Source organism: Garra rufa, chromosome 24, assembly GCF_049309525.1.
Source record: "Garra rufa chromosome 24, GarRuf1.0, whole genome shotgun sequence".
Classification (NCBI taxonomy): Eukaryota; Metazoa; Chordata; class Actinopteri; order Cypriniformes; family Cyprinidae; genus Garra; species Garra rufa.
In genome coordinates this window covers 15,872,398-15,887,392 of record NC_133384.1, presented here as the reverse complement: position 1 = coordinate 15,887,392, position 14,995 = coordinate 15,872,398, and the positions used below count along the sequence as shown (strand labels likewise).

The 14,995-nt window shown below is 35.6% G+C and overlaps 1 protein-coding gene across 4 annotated transcripts in view; it reads right to left on the bottom strand.

The window, feature by feature from the left end:
- Nucleotides 1-14,995, bottom strand: part of ncoa2 (nuclear receptor coactivator 2) — a 97,785-nt gene that overhangs the window by 39,744 nt on the left and 43,046 nt on the right. For all 4 annotated transcript variants that reach the window (XM_073830372.1, XM_073830373.1, XM_073830375.1 and 1 more), the window contains exons 5-8: nucleotides 13,775-13,952; nucleotides 10,332-10,514; nucleotides 2,911-3,012; nucleotides 562-702 (exon numbers count right to left, since the gene is read on the bottom strand). In XM_073830372.1, coding sequence (XP_073686473.1) covers nucleotides 562-702; nucleotides 2,911-3,012; nucleotides 10,332-10,514; nucleotides 13,775-13,952 — 604 coding nt within the window. The remainder of the gene's footprint in view (nucleotides 1-561; nucleotides 703-2,910; nucleotides 3,013-10,331; nucleotides 10,515-13,774; nucleotides 13,953-14,995) is intronic.

Sequence of the window (14,995 nt, the reverse complement as noted above, 5' to 3'; positions counted from 1 at the left end):
ATTTTGAGAAATACATAAATATACATTGATGAACACTGAAACATGCAACATCGAAATTGTACGCAAAAGATTAATTTTTAAGTTTTTGGTCACATTTGCATTAAAACATTTTCTCAAACATATCTAGACAAGATAATAAATCACAACTAGCTACCATAAAGCCAAATAATTCCTGTGAAATTGCTAGATTAACTTTTCAAGTAAAGATACCGCATGCATTTCTCACACACATGCACTTTCCACACACCACGTTTGCTACAAATACAGTCATTTCTAGTCTACTATATATCCTTGTAACAATTCCATCATTAAAACATTGCATTGTGACTGAGATTCATTGACTTGCACTTTTAGTATAGCAAGTCATGACGCAAGGAGTGTGTGAAACTGGTTTGGCGGCTGAAGCCAAATACGAGGCGTGTTAAAATCACTACGGTATTCAGAATATTGGGTAGTTACTGTCAAAAACATTGTTAATCTTTGCATTAACAATACAATTGTCAAAATGACAGCATTTGTTAAGTCTATCTTAAGTGGATTATTGTGACACGGCCTCAGTACCTTCTTGTTGATGCCTCTTGGCGAATGATATATCACCATCGTTCTGGAGGTGAAAACGTTGGATGCATCTCCGCACCAAGTCTTCCCAGCCTGGTTTCATAGAAGCTCGTAACAGACTGGTGTCCAGGGAGGTGATCTTACCTATAAATGCACAGTACAGTCATAAGCAATATAGTTTTTGGTATAAATTGTCTGGTGCTGGTTTTCAAGCTCAAACCTTAAATTTCTCGATGTAAAAAAATGTTTAAGCACATATAAAGCTGATCTGCAAAGCTCAAATATGAGTATTAAGAGTACTTTCGAGCTGAATTAATTACAGATGTTTAATACTTAGTAGGGCTGTCAAACGATTCATCGTGATTCAAAAGTATCCAAAAGTTTTGTTTGTTTATGTTTACATACTATATGTGTGTGCACTGTATATATTAAGGAAACATTTTTTACATTTATATATAAAATATTTATATTTATATATAATCTAAATTGTAAACAAGTATAAACATGTAAATATTTTTGGAAATATATACATGTACAATTAAGATTAAATTTGACATACACCTCGCAGAATCTGCAAAATGTTAATTTTACCAAAATAAGAGTGACCATACATAATGCATGATATTTCTTATTTAGTACTGAACTGAATAAGATAATTCACATAAAAGAGAAAATAATAGCTGAATTTATAAAAATGACCCCGTTCAAAAGTTTACATACGCTTGATTCTTAATACTGTGTTGTTACCTGAATGATCCACAGCTGTGTTTTTGTTTGTTTAGTGATACTCGTTCATGAGTCCCTTGTTTGTCCTGAACAGTTAAACTGCCTGCTATTCTTCAGAAAAAATCCTTCAGGTCCCACAAATTATTTGGTTTTTCAGAATTTGTGTATTTGAACTCTTTCCAACAATGACTGTATGATTTTCAGATCCATATTTTCACACTGAGGACAACTGAGGGACTCATATGCAACTATTACAGAAGGTTGAAACACTCACTGATGCTCCAGAAGGAAAACGATGCATTAAGAGCCGGGGGTGAAAACTTTTGAACAGAATGAAGATGTGTACATTTTTCTTATTTTGCCTAAATATCATTTTTTTATTTAGTGCTGCCTTTCAGAAACTACAGAAGATACTTACATGTTTCCCAGAAGACAAAATAAGTTAAATTTACCCTGATCTTCAAATTCAAAAAAGTTTAAGCTTAATGCATCGCGTTTTCTTCTGAAGCATCAGTGAGTGTTTGAACCTTCTGTAATAGTTGTAATAGTCCCTCAGTGTGAAAAGATGGATCTCAAAATCAAAGTCATTGATAAAAAGGGTTTAAATACACAAAAATGCTAAAAAAAAACAAAGGATTTTTCTGAAAAAATAAACTACTCTGGATGCCATTAACTGTTGACAGCAGTAATACTTAGGGTTGTGGATTTAGAATAAACCAGTCGCAGCACGACTGAGGAATATCGAATGTTACTTTATAAGTACTGTGACCAACTAACAAAAAGTATGACAGAAACATCTTAGCTCTGTAATCGCTCAGTTACAATAAACAGCAAACTGGGAGTTCCCATCAAGTAGCCACATCAGAATGTGACAAAAGGTGTGGTTGCTGTGACAGTAAACTCTTGATCTTCCCATCGTGTGATCTCACTGTCCAGATGCCTATAGTATGTTTAACATACTCATAATTCAGAACTCAGCCAGAGTTACAGTTGCACTGTGATATAACTTGCGTTCCCCTGTTCATGAATGACCAGAATGACACATTAACCTTGTTCTTTGGGGTATAGTTTAACCGAAAAGGAAAATTCTGTCATTAACTACTCACCTTCAGGTCGTTCCAAACCCGTAAGAGCTTTGTTCATCTTTGGAACACAAATTAAGATATTTTTGATGAAATCCGAGAGCTTTCTTTACAGAGTCTCTTTACTACCTTTCTGGACCTTTCTCAGTTGCGTTGCTGTCTATAAGAGTCAGAAGGCTCTTGGATTTAATCAAAATATCTTAATATGTGCTCTGAAAATGAACCAAGGTCTTGGTTTGAAATGACATGAGGGTGAGTAATAATGACGGTTGAACTATCCTTTTAAACCAAATTAACAAATAACTAAAAAGTGTCAAGTAAATAATTTATTTCTCTAAAATTATAGTCTTAATATATATAACTGTAATATAAATGTAAGGTTTACACTGTAAAACTAGACGCCAAGTCATATTCATGTAATCAAAGACAGTCTACCCAGGTTAAAGTCAGTTGTGTCTGTTGTGCATTGAGATGAGCGCTAACTGTGATGTGAACACCCTTTGAAGAGTGTAAGCAGAGAGAGGGGCGGCGTTGGCATGGTTACCTTGGAGGTCTTGGCGGGTGGTGAAGCTTTCGTGCGTGGGGAGCATGGGTCTCTCTTTCATGGGTACTCTCCGCGCTACGCAGATCAGACACGACTGGAAATCTACAGTCAGAGACAGAGAGAAAAAGATCAGATCAGTGATAACAGATTATTAAAGCGTTCTGAAGGGTGCTTATGAATGATGAGGCATCGGTTCTGTGTGTTTGTGTGTGTTGAGGGGGCGGTGCAGAGTGGAGCGTGGGGTGATATGATGGAATGTGACCTTTCGTTTGTGTGTCATTGTGGAGGCTGACCCTGCTGTGCTGCTCCCATGGAGACTAAGTTAGAAAAGTCATCCCTCATCCACCCACAAAAAAAGATCATAAGAGAATCATAACGTCTCTAACAGTCTGACACATCAGACGCATACATGATCAGGCAAAATAAACAAGAACAGCATCCATGATATATTTAAACACATACACTACCAGACAAAAGATAAAATTTGATCCGAATTACAGCAAAACAGTAAAATGTGAAAATTTTTTACCATTTAAAATAACTGATTTCTATATTACATATATATATATATATATATATATATATATATATATATATATATATATATATATATACACACATATACATATACACACATATACATATACATATATATATACATATACACACACACATATATATATATATATATATATATATATATACATACACACATATACATATACATATATATATATACATATACACACACACATATATATATATATATATATATATATATATATATATATACACACACACACACACACACACACACACACATATACACACACACACACACATATATATACATATACACACACACACACATATATATATATATATATATATATATATATATATATATATATATATATATATATATACACACACACACACATACACATACAGTGCACAGCATAAATGAGTACACCCCCTCTAAAACTTAACAAATTGAGCAATTACTCTTCACTTGAAAGACATATTAGGATTCTTTGGAGATATAATGTTCCAACAGGCCTGCTTGATCAATTACCAAAGAAGAATGTCTAAATTATTTTGCAAATTAAGATTTTCCTGTCAAAGTGATAAAATGTTGTGTTGCAAAAATGAGTACACCCTCCTGAAACTTACTAAATAAAACTAAAAAAAGAAAACAAAAGTGTAGGTTTAAAGCTATTTTTGATCAACCTGTAAGTATACTGAACCAAAACTTTTAAAGACAATTAATTTCCTGACAGTTAAAGGCGTTTTATAGCCTACTGAATCATACACAGACTTAATGCTGTCAACAATGAAACCACTTGGGAGAGAACTGCCAGGCGACTTATTTCTTAGCAGAAAAGAGGACAGTGGTACAAGAGGAATACCAAATTATTGATTTAAGTGTGAAAATATAGCAGAAGTAGCACTGACATTCAAAAACAATTGTAAGAATATCAGAGCCGGCAAAAGCTATGAACTAAAACGAAGCAGAGTATGAAGCAGCCTGCAGAAGTGACATGCATGGCTATCGTCACCACTAGAATTACCTACTGTAGCCAAAGCACAGTAAACTCATTTAACCTCTTCCAAGGCCCATATAAACACAATATAGACTTCTGGGAATCCATACTCTGGTGTCAAGGGACCGAGTCAATCATTTCGGATCCAAAAGCATCCAAAATGTTCTGGTGTTGCTACAGGAGGAGTACAGCGAGAAGTGCCTGGTACCTACAGTGATGTTCAGTGGTAGTAAAGCTCTTCTACAGGGATGTATGAGTGCTGAAGGTGTGAGGGAGCTGTGCTTTATCAGTGCTGGCATGAATTCACACACTACTGTGTGATGTAATACAAAAAACTCAAACTGCAGATGCTACACTCCCCTCATTCCCTGCATTATTGGGCGTTTTTTCAGCAAGACAATGAGGATATTTATTCTCCCAAGGTGAAAATCCTTCAGTGGACATGTATTTCACTCAGTATTAACACTCTTGAGCAGCTGTGGGGGATTCTGTAGAGACGAGCTAAGCAAAGCTCCCCATTAAAGACCATGGCATTTAAGGAGGTCGTCCTTCAGGAGTTAAACAGGACAGATGTGAAAATTTGCCATGAACTTGTACACTCAGTGCCAAGAAGGGTCAGAGCAGTATACTTAATGTTCTGGAAGACATATTAAGTTCTATAATATTATACATTTGCTGAATTACATAGAGGGTGTACTAATTTCTGCAATCCATTATTTAAACAAAATTGTCTAATTTACTTATATTACAGGAAATATTGCCATATTTGTTGTATATGTTTAATACATTTAAATATTGCCATATTTCCATGAATTATATTATATATATATATATATATATATATATATATATATATAATATAGAAAAGTTATTTTAAATGTATTTATTTTAAAATGTAACTTATTACTCTGATTTCAAAGCTGAATTTTTAGCAATGTTACTCCAGTCACATGATCCTTTAGAAATTATTCTAATATTGATTTGCTGCTCAAAAAACATTTATAATTATTATTATGATGTTTAAAACAGTGTAGTAGAATGTTTTTAGCTTCTTTGAGAAATAGAAAGTTCAGAAGAATAGCATTTATCCGAAATAGAAATCTTTTGTAACATTATAAATATCTTTATCATCACTTCTGATCAATTTAAAGCATCCTTGATAAATAAAAGTATTCATTTCTATAATTTCTCCCCCCCCCCCCCCCAAATAAATAAATAAATAAATAAATAATAAAATATAATAAATGTCACTGCTAATACCTCTAGTAATTATATTCTAGTATTATTTTGGGTTCATTTTAAGCCAGCCATATAGTAATTTTTAAACAATAGTTGAGTTAAATCAAACTACCCAGAAGCTTGGGTTAAACATTTAACCCTGGGCCAAAACAACTCAGTTGCTGGGTTTGTCCATATTTCACATAGTGCTGGGTTGAAAAACAAATACTAGAAAACTAGAATTATATGTATACATATGTTTAACAAAATATCAATACAAATATAAAAGTATCTTTACTGATAATTCATATGGTAATGTAGTTAAAAATATTCATTTAGCTCTTACAAAGCTTTAGTACTTAGTACTACATCACAGGAAGTTAAAACTGGCTGTTCATTCAATGAGTCAGACATTGATTCAGCAACCGCTCTGACTGATTCAGTAAATTCATTCAGTGAACAATACGTCAGACTGATTCAAAACTCTATCTTCTGTGTTTACAAGTTTTTTTTAATGAAAAAACATTTTGTTATTGTGTCATATGATCTTGTGAATCAGACTGCAGTTCATGAATGCAATCTGGTGTTGCTAGTGACATGTTCTACTTTTTGAGCTACGGGTCATGATGTTTACATCAGAGTTGATGTGAACAGGCCTTTACATGCAAACACATGGCTGTTGCAGAGCCCCTTGGGTGGTCTTCGCTCCAAACTGCATGAAGACCCAGCTTCACTGTCTCTGCAATAAACCCATTCCTCCTCCAGCCGTCTTTCTCTGTCTCCTGCGCCAGGGTGAGCTGGCTGGCTGAAAGAGCAGCTGGCACACAGCTAACACCAACGGGCCATAAAGAGAGACGCTCCATCACTCAACACACCAGCAGTACCCAGCGAAAATTAAACATTATGTGTGTGCATGTGAGGGAGAGAGAGAGAGAGAGAGAGAGAGAGAGAGAGGAAGACCAACATTAAACATCTCTCGTTGCCTCGCACTCACTGTTACACACACGCACACACTTTAAAACCTCAGCCAGGGCCAAAACCAAAGCCAACACGATGCAGTGGAGAAGTGGGTCTCGAATGCACCCTGAACTCTGGGTGACTCCGAGAGGTGGAAGAGGAGGAGAGAAAAGAGCAAAATGAATCACAGACTGAAACATTTCTCTAGGCGGGACGCAGATGCACGTTCCAAGAGCGCTGCTGTCGCCTTTTCGCCTTGTTTTTCAGTAACTGGAAGACTCATTTTTCTCACATGTCAAGAACGACTGTCAACACTAAGTGTTGCTTCTACATTAGCAGAGCAACTTAAAACTTGAAGAGACTATGAATACTTACAGTTGTTCTCACAGGGATCACTCCTCAGGATTTGAGGTGGACGAAATAAAAGACTTTGGAATATTTTACAACACCGAATTGATATCCTAATTTATGGAAGCCCATTTCTGCCACTGAATAAAAAATTATTAATTGCGACTATCTCACAATTCTGACTTTTTTTTCTGGCAATTGCGAGTTTACAGTTTACATGAGTTTACGTGAAACAAATTCGCAGTTCTGACTTTTTTCTCAGAATTGCATGATATAAACTGGCAATTGAGAGAAAAAACATTCAATTTTCTCAGATTTGTGAGATTCTAAGCTTTTTCTCACAATTGTGAAACTTGCAATAAACTCACAATACTGAGAAATAAAGTCAGAATTGCGAGATATAAATTCGCAATTATAAATATGATAGAAAAAAAGACCTTTTCTCGCAAATGCGAGTTTGTATCTCACAATTTTGGCTTTTTTTAACAGAATTACGACTTTATTTCTTAGAATTCAGAGTTTAACGCACAACTCAGAATTGTGAGATACTAAATTTGCAATTCTGAGATCAGTATTTTTCCCCATCAGAATTGTACTTTGTAACACGCAATTGCGAGTTTATATCATAGTCTGTAAAAAAACGTCTCGTCACCCGTAGGATTCTGAAGAGCGATTTTGAAGCCTATAGTGGGATTCGGCCGTCGCCATCTTGGAATCGCGTCACCGCGCGTCACTCCCGGATAAACGAAAATGGGCAAAAAGGCTGGATGTGGGTGGAGCTGGTTGCTGAAACCACGCCCACCTAGAGCGACAGTGGTGACAGCAGCGGCAATCCCTATGTCACTCAAGTGGCCACGCCCTTAATTATGCAGAACTTTAAAGCTTAATATAACTTAAACGGATGAGTTATAAAAAAAATCACCCCCCTCACAGTTGACATGAAGGGCAAAACTAGCTATATAGACCAAAACCACTTTTTGTACCAGGCTGTAAACATACTTTTTTCTGCTGTAAAAGTTGGGACTGACTATCTTCTGCAGCCAGTCTCTAGCGGCCAGTCGATGAATTGCAGTTTAAGTCACTTCCGTGTTGGTTTCAATAAAGAGAGCGGGAGGTTGCCGCTTGGTTTATATCTCACAATTCTGAGAAAAGTCAGAATTGCAGAAAAATGGTCGTTCTGATTTTCTCAGAATTGCACAATTTAAAGTTTTTTCTCAGACCTGTGAAACTTGCAATAAACTCACAATACTGAGAAATAGTCAGAATTGCGAGATATAATTTTTGCAATTATAAATATTATAGAAACACAATTTCATTAAAACTCGCAATTGAGACTTTTTCTCGCAAATGCGAGTTTGTATCTCACAACTTTGCCTTTTTTTGACAGAATTACGACTTTATTTCTTAGAATTCAGAGTTTAATGCTCAACTGAGAGTTAAGTCAGAATTGTGAGATACTAAACTTGCAATTCTGAGAACAGATCAGTATTTTCCCCCCTCAGAATTGTACTTTGTAACACACAATTGCGAGTTTATATCTTACAATTCTGAGAAAAGTCAGAATTGCAGAAAAAAGGTCAGAATTGCAAGCAAAATATCTGAATTGCAAGTTTATATCTCACAATTCTGACTTTTTTTCTCACAATTCCAAGTTTACATCTTGCAATTCAGAGTTTTTTTCATAATTGCAAAACTTTAACTTGCAATACTGAGAAATAAGGTCAGAATTGTGAGAAACTTATAAAAAAATATAAATATTATAGAAAAATAATTACATCAAAACCCACAATTGAGACTTTTTTTCTCAGAAATGCAAGTTTGTATCTTACAATTTTGGCTTTTTTGACAGAATTACGACTTTATTTCTTAGAATTGCGAGTTTAACACTCAATTGCGAGTTATTAAGTCAGAATTGTGAGATATTAAAATCAAACTCGCAAATTACAAATAGTATAGAAAAACAATTATATAAAAGCTCGGAATTCAGACTTTTTTTCCCTCACAAATGCGAATTTGTATCTCACAATTCTGGCTTTTTTGACAGGACTGAGTTTAACAAGCAATTGCAAGTTATTAAGTCAGAATTGTGAAATATTAAACTCGCAATTCTGAGAACATATCAGTCTTTTTCCCCCCTCAGAATTGAAATTTATAACCCCCAATTGCGAGTTTATACAGTATCTCACAATTCTGAGAAAAGTAGTAAGAATTGCGAGATATAAACTCGCAATTCTGATTTTTTTCTCAGAATTGTTTAATATCTCACAATTTCGCCAATTCCGAGTTATATCCCACTGCTCTGACTTTGAAACTCACAATTTTGAGTTTATTTCACTCAATTCTGAAGTTTATATCTCCGAAACTCGCAATTATCTTTTTTTATTTTTTATTTAGTGGCAGAAACAGGCTGCCATACCTAATAGCAACAAACATGACCAGCTAGATTTTTCAGAACACCATTCCTAGCAAGTTAGATCAACACACATTAAAAAAATTGAATAAATTCAGAATAATGTGTATAAGTCCATAAAGGACCTTCGTTGTACAGTGTGGCAAACTGCAAGGGATTTTTCATAATATTATGACTTTGATAACCAGGTAGATTTTTTCTACTCAGCACACGTTGCACAAAGCAACAAAGTGACAAAAAAGCATCAAATACTATATCATTGTATTGCAGCTTATTGTATTGTAGGGCCAAATCTCAATCTCATCCCTATTTGTGACATTTTCTAATTTCATTTGTCCACTTTATGTGCCGTCCCACAAAATATAAAGCAGCACAACTGTTTTAAACATTGATAATAACAAATGTTTCTTGAACACCAAATTAGCACATTAGAATACTTTCTGAAAGATCATGTGACAGTAAAAACCGCTGAACATTCACCTTTGCCGTCACAGAAATAAATTACATTTTTAAAATATATTCCAATAGAAATTGTTATTTCAAATGATAATAATAATTCACAATATAACTCCTTTACTGTGTTTTTGATAAAACAAATGCAGCCTCAAGGAGCATAAGACATTTCTTCCAAAAACATTTCAAAAAATTGTTACCAACCTCAAATTTTGAATGACAGTGTATGTTAAATTACTACTGCTTTTTATGGCAACAAGACCACTAAATGACAGCAACAAACGACAACTGTAGATAACCAACAGTCTTTCGCAAAACTATAGGCTGAAATCTGCTTGTTGTGGGACGTTTGACAAATGAACAGCCAGCTCTATGACAGGGGAGTAGTCACTTTGCTTGGCCGAAGTCTCCTGCTTTGCTTTGAAGCATTAAATCTAGAGTTTCAGTACCGTTCATGTGGCTTAAGTGTGTTTTAAGAAACCGTGGCTTACCCTCTCCCTCCTCCTTGATGGACTTTGGTTCAGACACAGCAAAACACTGCATAGTCTCATATTTCTGCTGTGCCTCGTGATCCTGCGTCTCTTCGGCCTCGCTGTGAGGGTTCACGAGCATGCGGCAGTTGAAGGTGTGGCTGTTCCGCCGAGGATTCTCGCTGGACCACGGTACTCCGTTCACTGTGGGAGGGAGGCGAAGAGACATCAGTCACTGTCACTCATTTCAACCAGCATTCCCTAACTTTTCCTTACTGAATAAAGGGGTGTTCACACTGACGGTGATTTACAGCGGCAAGGGACTGGAAGTCATTAATTTTCAATGAGAGTTGGCGATGTGAAGCGACATGAGAGACTGTTGGCAATGAGACAAAAATTAAAGTTTATATAAAAAAAATGTGCGCCAACTCAGTGACTTCCAATGGGAGTGCTCACGTGATCCGCCTGTCACTCATGTCGCTTCAGGATATTGCAGCGAACTGGTGACCTTCAGTGATTTAACTGGTGTTAGTTCAAGCACACCGGCAGATATAATACTTATGAATGTGTCAGGGAAAAACAGCAAGGAAACTGCTTTAACGTTTTAATAATTTATTGATAAATTAGCACTTTCTTTGTTTACGGTTTAAGAGATGAAGTCGACGACACTGACTCCTCATCTCCGCAGCAGTGGATGCGCCTTTATGCATGTTTCATATGGATTACATAATCTGAGAATATTGTTTTCTATTTGAATTGTTACATTTAAAAGTAGACATTTCACTTTCCATAGATATATTTTCATGTCTGTAAGGCAAGTATACACAGAGTTTGGAAGTTTCGCACTCAAGTTCAAGCAGAAAGAACATCCTGTTTGCTTTAATTATTTTACAAAAGCGCAGCGTTTTGTTGATATTCTGAGTGCACACAAATAAATGTAGTCTTTACAGATTCGAAAGATGTATTAATCTTATTGACAGAGTATTTTAAGAGCAAGTGAATGCACCGGCGCCTCTATCTGTAATGAATTAAGCGTGCTACTATTCAGCTTCCACACTTCGCACAGACACTTTAATAGCGCACATTTTTCTAGGTCAACATTAGTTTGAGCGTAGGTAACATTAGTGAAGTTGCTACTACATACATATTTGAGGTCGATGAATGATAGGTGAACATTTGGATGTCCTGCCCGATATACTGTATTATCACATAGACCAGCTGTTATCGATCTGTTTATCTTGGATTGCGTGACGACGGCACCTCCTGTGGAATTTTATTTTCTACGACTAAGCGACTAATAAATTATTGGTTGACCAAGCCTCTTCTCGTCACCTAACGGTTAAATAATTACTTAGCCTCATGTGGTTCCAAACCCATAAGACCTTCGTTCATCTTCAGAACACAAACTAAGATATTTCTGATGAAATCCGAGAGCTTTCTGACCCTGCATAGACAGAAACACAACTAAAATGTTCAAAGTCCAAAAATCTAGTAAGGACATTGATAAAATAGTCCATGTGACATCAGTGGTTCAACTTTAGTTTTATAAAGCTATGAGAGTACCTTTTGTGCACAAAGAAAACAAAAATAACGACTTTATTCACAACTACTTCTCTTTTGTGTCATTTTTCTTTTCTTTGCACACAAAAAGTATTCTCGTAGCTTCATAACACTTTAGGTGAACCACTGATGTCACATGGACTATTTTAATGATGTTCTTACTACCTTTCTGGGCCTTGAACATGGCAATTGCGTTGATGTCTATGGAGGGTCAAAAAGCTCTCGGATTTCATCAAATATATCTTAATTTGTGTTCTGAAGATGAACAAAGGTCTTATGAGTTTAGAACAACATGAGGGTGAGTAATTAATGACAGAATTATAATTTTTGAGTAATCTATTTCTTTAAAAAACTAAATTCATTGGAAGTCCATTGGAAATTATTGAGTTGTTTCCATATTAGCTCCATATTAGAAATGTTCTTATTTTAGTTTACACAAATGTCTGAAAAAAAAGGCATCCACCTCAAGTAAGCAATTGCATTTCATACATGTACTTTCTAGATCAGAAACTGAACATTTTCTTAGTATTTTCATGCAGTAATAAGATATCATACAATTCACATCAACATATGTGACCCTGGACCACAAAACCAGTCTTAAGTAGCACAGGAATATTTGTATCGATAGCCAAAAATACATTGTATGGGTCAGAATGATCAATTTTATTTTTATGCCAAAAATCATTAGGATATTAAGTAAAGATTATGTTCCATCAAGATATTTTGTAAACTTCCTACTGTAAATATATCAAAACTTAATTTTTGCTTAGTAATATTCATTGCTAAGAACTTAATTTGGACAACTTTAAAGGCAAATTTCTCACTATTTAGATTTTCAAATAGTTGTATCTCGGCCAAATATTGTCCTATCCTAAAAAAAACATACATCAACAGCTAAGAAATCTTATTTATTCAGCTTTCAGATGATGTATAAATCTCAATTTCAAAAAATTGACCCTTACGATTGGTTTTGTGGTCCTGAGTCACATATGTGGATAGAAAGCTAGCTTTGCTTTAATCATTCAAAGCCATCTACATAAAATATATTTAAGGAAAAGTTATAGGGCCAGATTTACTATCAGCTTGTGCCAGCACAAACCCTCATTTGGCATTAAAAAAACTACTGTCAGGATTTACTAAAGTGGGAAATTAGCGCTGAAAGGTTACATTTGTGCCTTATTGAAAATGCATTTGTAGGAGTTTCCCTTTCAGACACAACATTTACGGGAGGAGAGTATTATAATTAATCACGCAACACAATTTACTAACATTTGTTTGTCAAATTACTAGTATTTGCACCATTATTTATCTAACGCCCAAAAAAAGCATGTCTTAAAGCAGGTGCTAATTTGCGTTGCTCTTGGTAGATTGCGCTGGTCATTAAAATTAGATGTTGCGTCTGTGTTATTTAATGTGCACCTTGTCAGTAACTCACATGCAGAATCTGCGATTTTATGGATTTGTGCTCTAATGCTAATTTGCCCTGTTTAGTAAGTGGAACAACAAAATCAGTCAATCCAAACTTATTTGATGTTTACAGCTATGTGACGTAAAACTGGATTTCACTATGAATGGGTGTTTCCTGGCTTAATATATCATTTAAACCAATAATGGCATGATTTCTAGGCCTAAAAGAGACGTTCCTTTCTTTCATCTCTGCATGTGACCTTCCCTTCTGCCGTCACTAAGGGAGGAGGAGATTCTGATATTCCTCTCTGTAAATCCCAGTTCTTAATGCTCAATCTGATTATTTATAATCGCAGGGTGGAAAATGTAACTGCTCTAGTAATGCAACACTTGAGTGTTGAGAAACAAGTTGTTCCTGAAAAGAAGAGGTGCTAGAAGCGTAAACAAATTGAACATAGCTAAATGGGAAGGAAACCATGAATGGAATACAGTCTCACCATGTGACTTGGGCAGGAGGTTTTTGATGAATTCGGTATGGTCTCCTACATGCAGGATGCTGTAAACACTGGTGTTCATCAGCTCTTCCTGATTATACCGCAGGTACTGCGTCACGTTCTCTGACACAAACACGATGTTCCCTTCCATGTTCACCACAAAGAAGAACCCATCTAAGGCCTGGAGGAGAAAAACACACGTTATTAGTACAGTGAGCACAGACTCGCAGCTAAGAACACCAATGATATTATATGAAGAGCACGAACAGAAAAGCGCAAGTACACATCCTTGCTCCATCAAAAAGCGTAAGCATTCAATAGGGAACATGCGAAATAAAAGCAAAAAGCTGTTTAGAAAATCCTTGCAGATTCTCCAATCAGCAGACCAAGTGAAGTCAAGGGGATTAATGGCACAAGTCTGAATTCATGGCCTTAAGATTGATCGAGTGGTTTTTGAGCAACAACAGGCTGAATGTAATGATCTGACACTGTTTAGGCTTCTCAATTCAGGTGAACCATAATGAAGTAATTAGCTGCAGGAAAACAAGAAGATCTCATCAGTTGCAGTTAGGAGGTTATTTTAACAGGCTTCCTCTCAGAGCGATACTGTCAGGCAGGCAGACAGGGGAAGTGCAGCAACTGTTTTTCCCTTATTTTAAATGCAGATTACAGGCTACGGCTTTATTAGAGTGCACACTTGTGTCGCATCTCCTGACGGGTGCAGTGAGGGTGTCTTAAGAAGGGATATGTAAATATATACTGTGTATGATAATGGTTACTGGCTAATATTAGAGATTTATTGGCATTGTGAATATTATGTATACATTACTGTCTTCTATACTCGCAGAGACTGCATTTTTTTGATAAAAAAAATGATTTCTCAATTTTAATCTATCCTCATTTTTACGAAACGACATTGTTTCTTAAATACCAAGAATTGCTTAATGTTGCCTGTTTTCAGTTAAAGAACAGAACATTGTATTGCGCCTTGCATCCAATAAATCACAAAAAGCTTTGTTTTGTTACTTTTGATATGAAACAAAGTCTCGCATTTCAAATTCTGCCCATTTTATTACAATATTCAAACAATAAATGCATTTTGGCCCTGTTTAATGTGGAGTGACATATCGCTGTAACTTCTCAGCTCACAAGAAGCGGCAGCGTGAATCGCACATGAACTGATCATCTCCTCCGGTTTAACCAGTTACAGCACTAAATAAACAT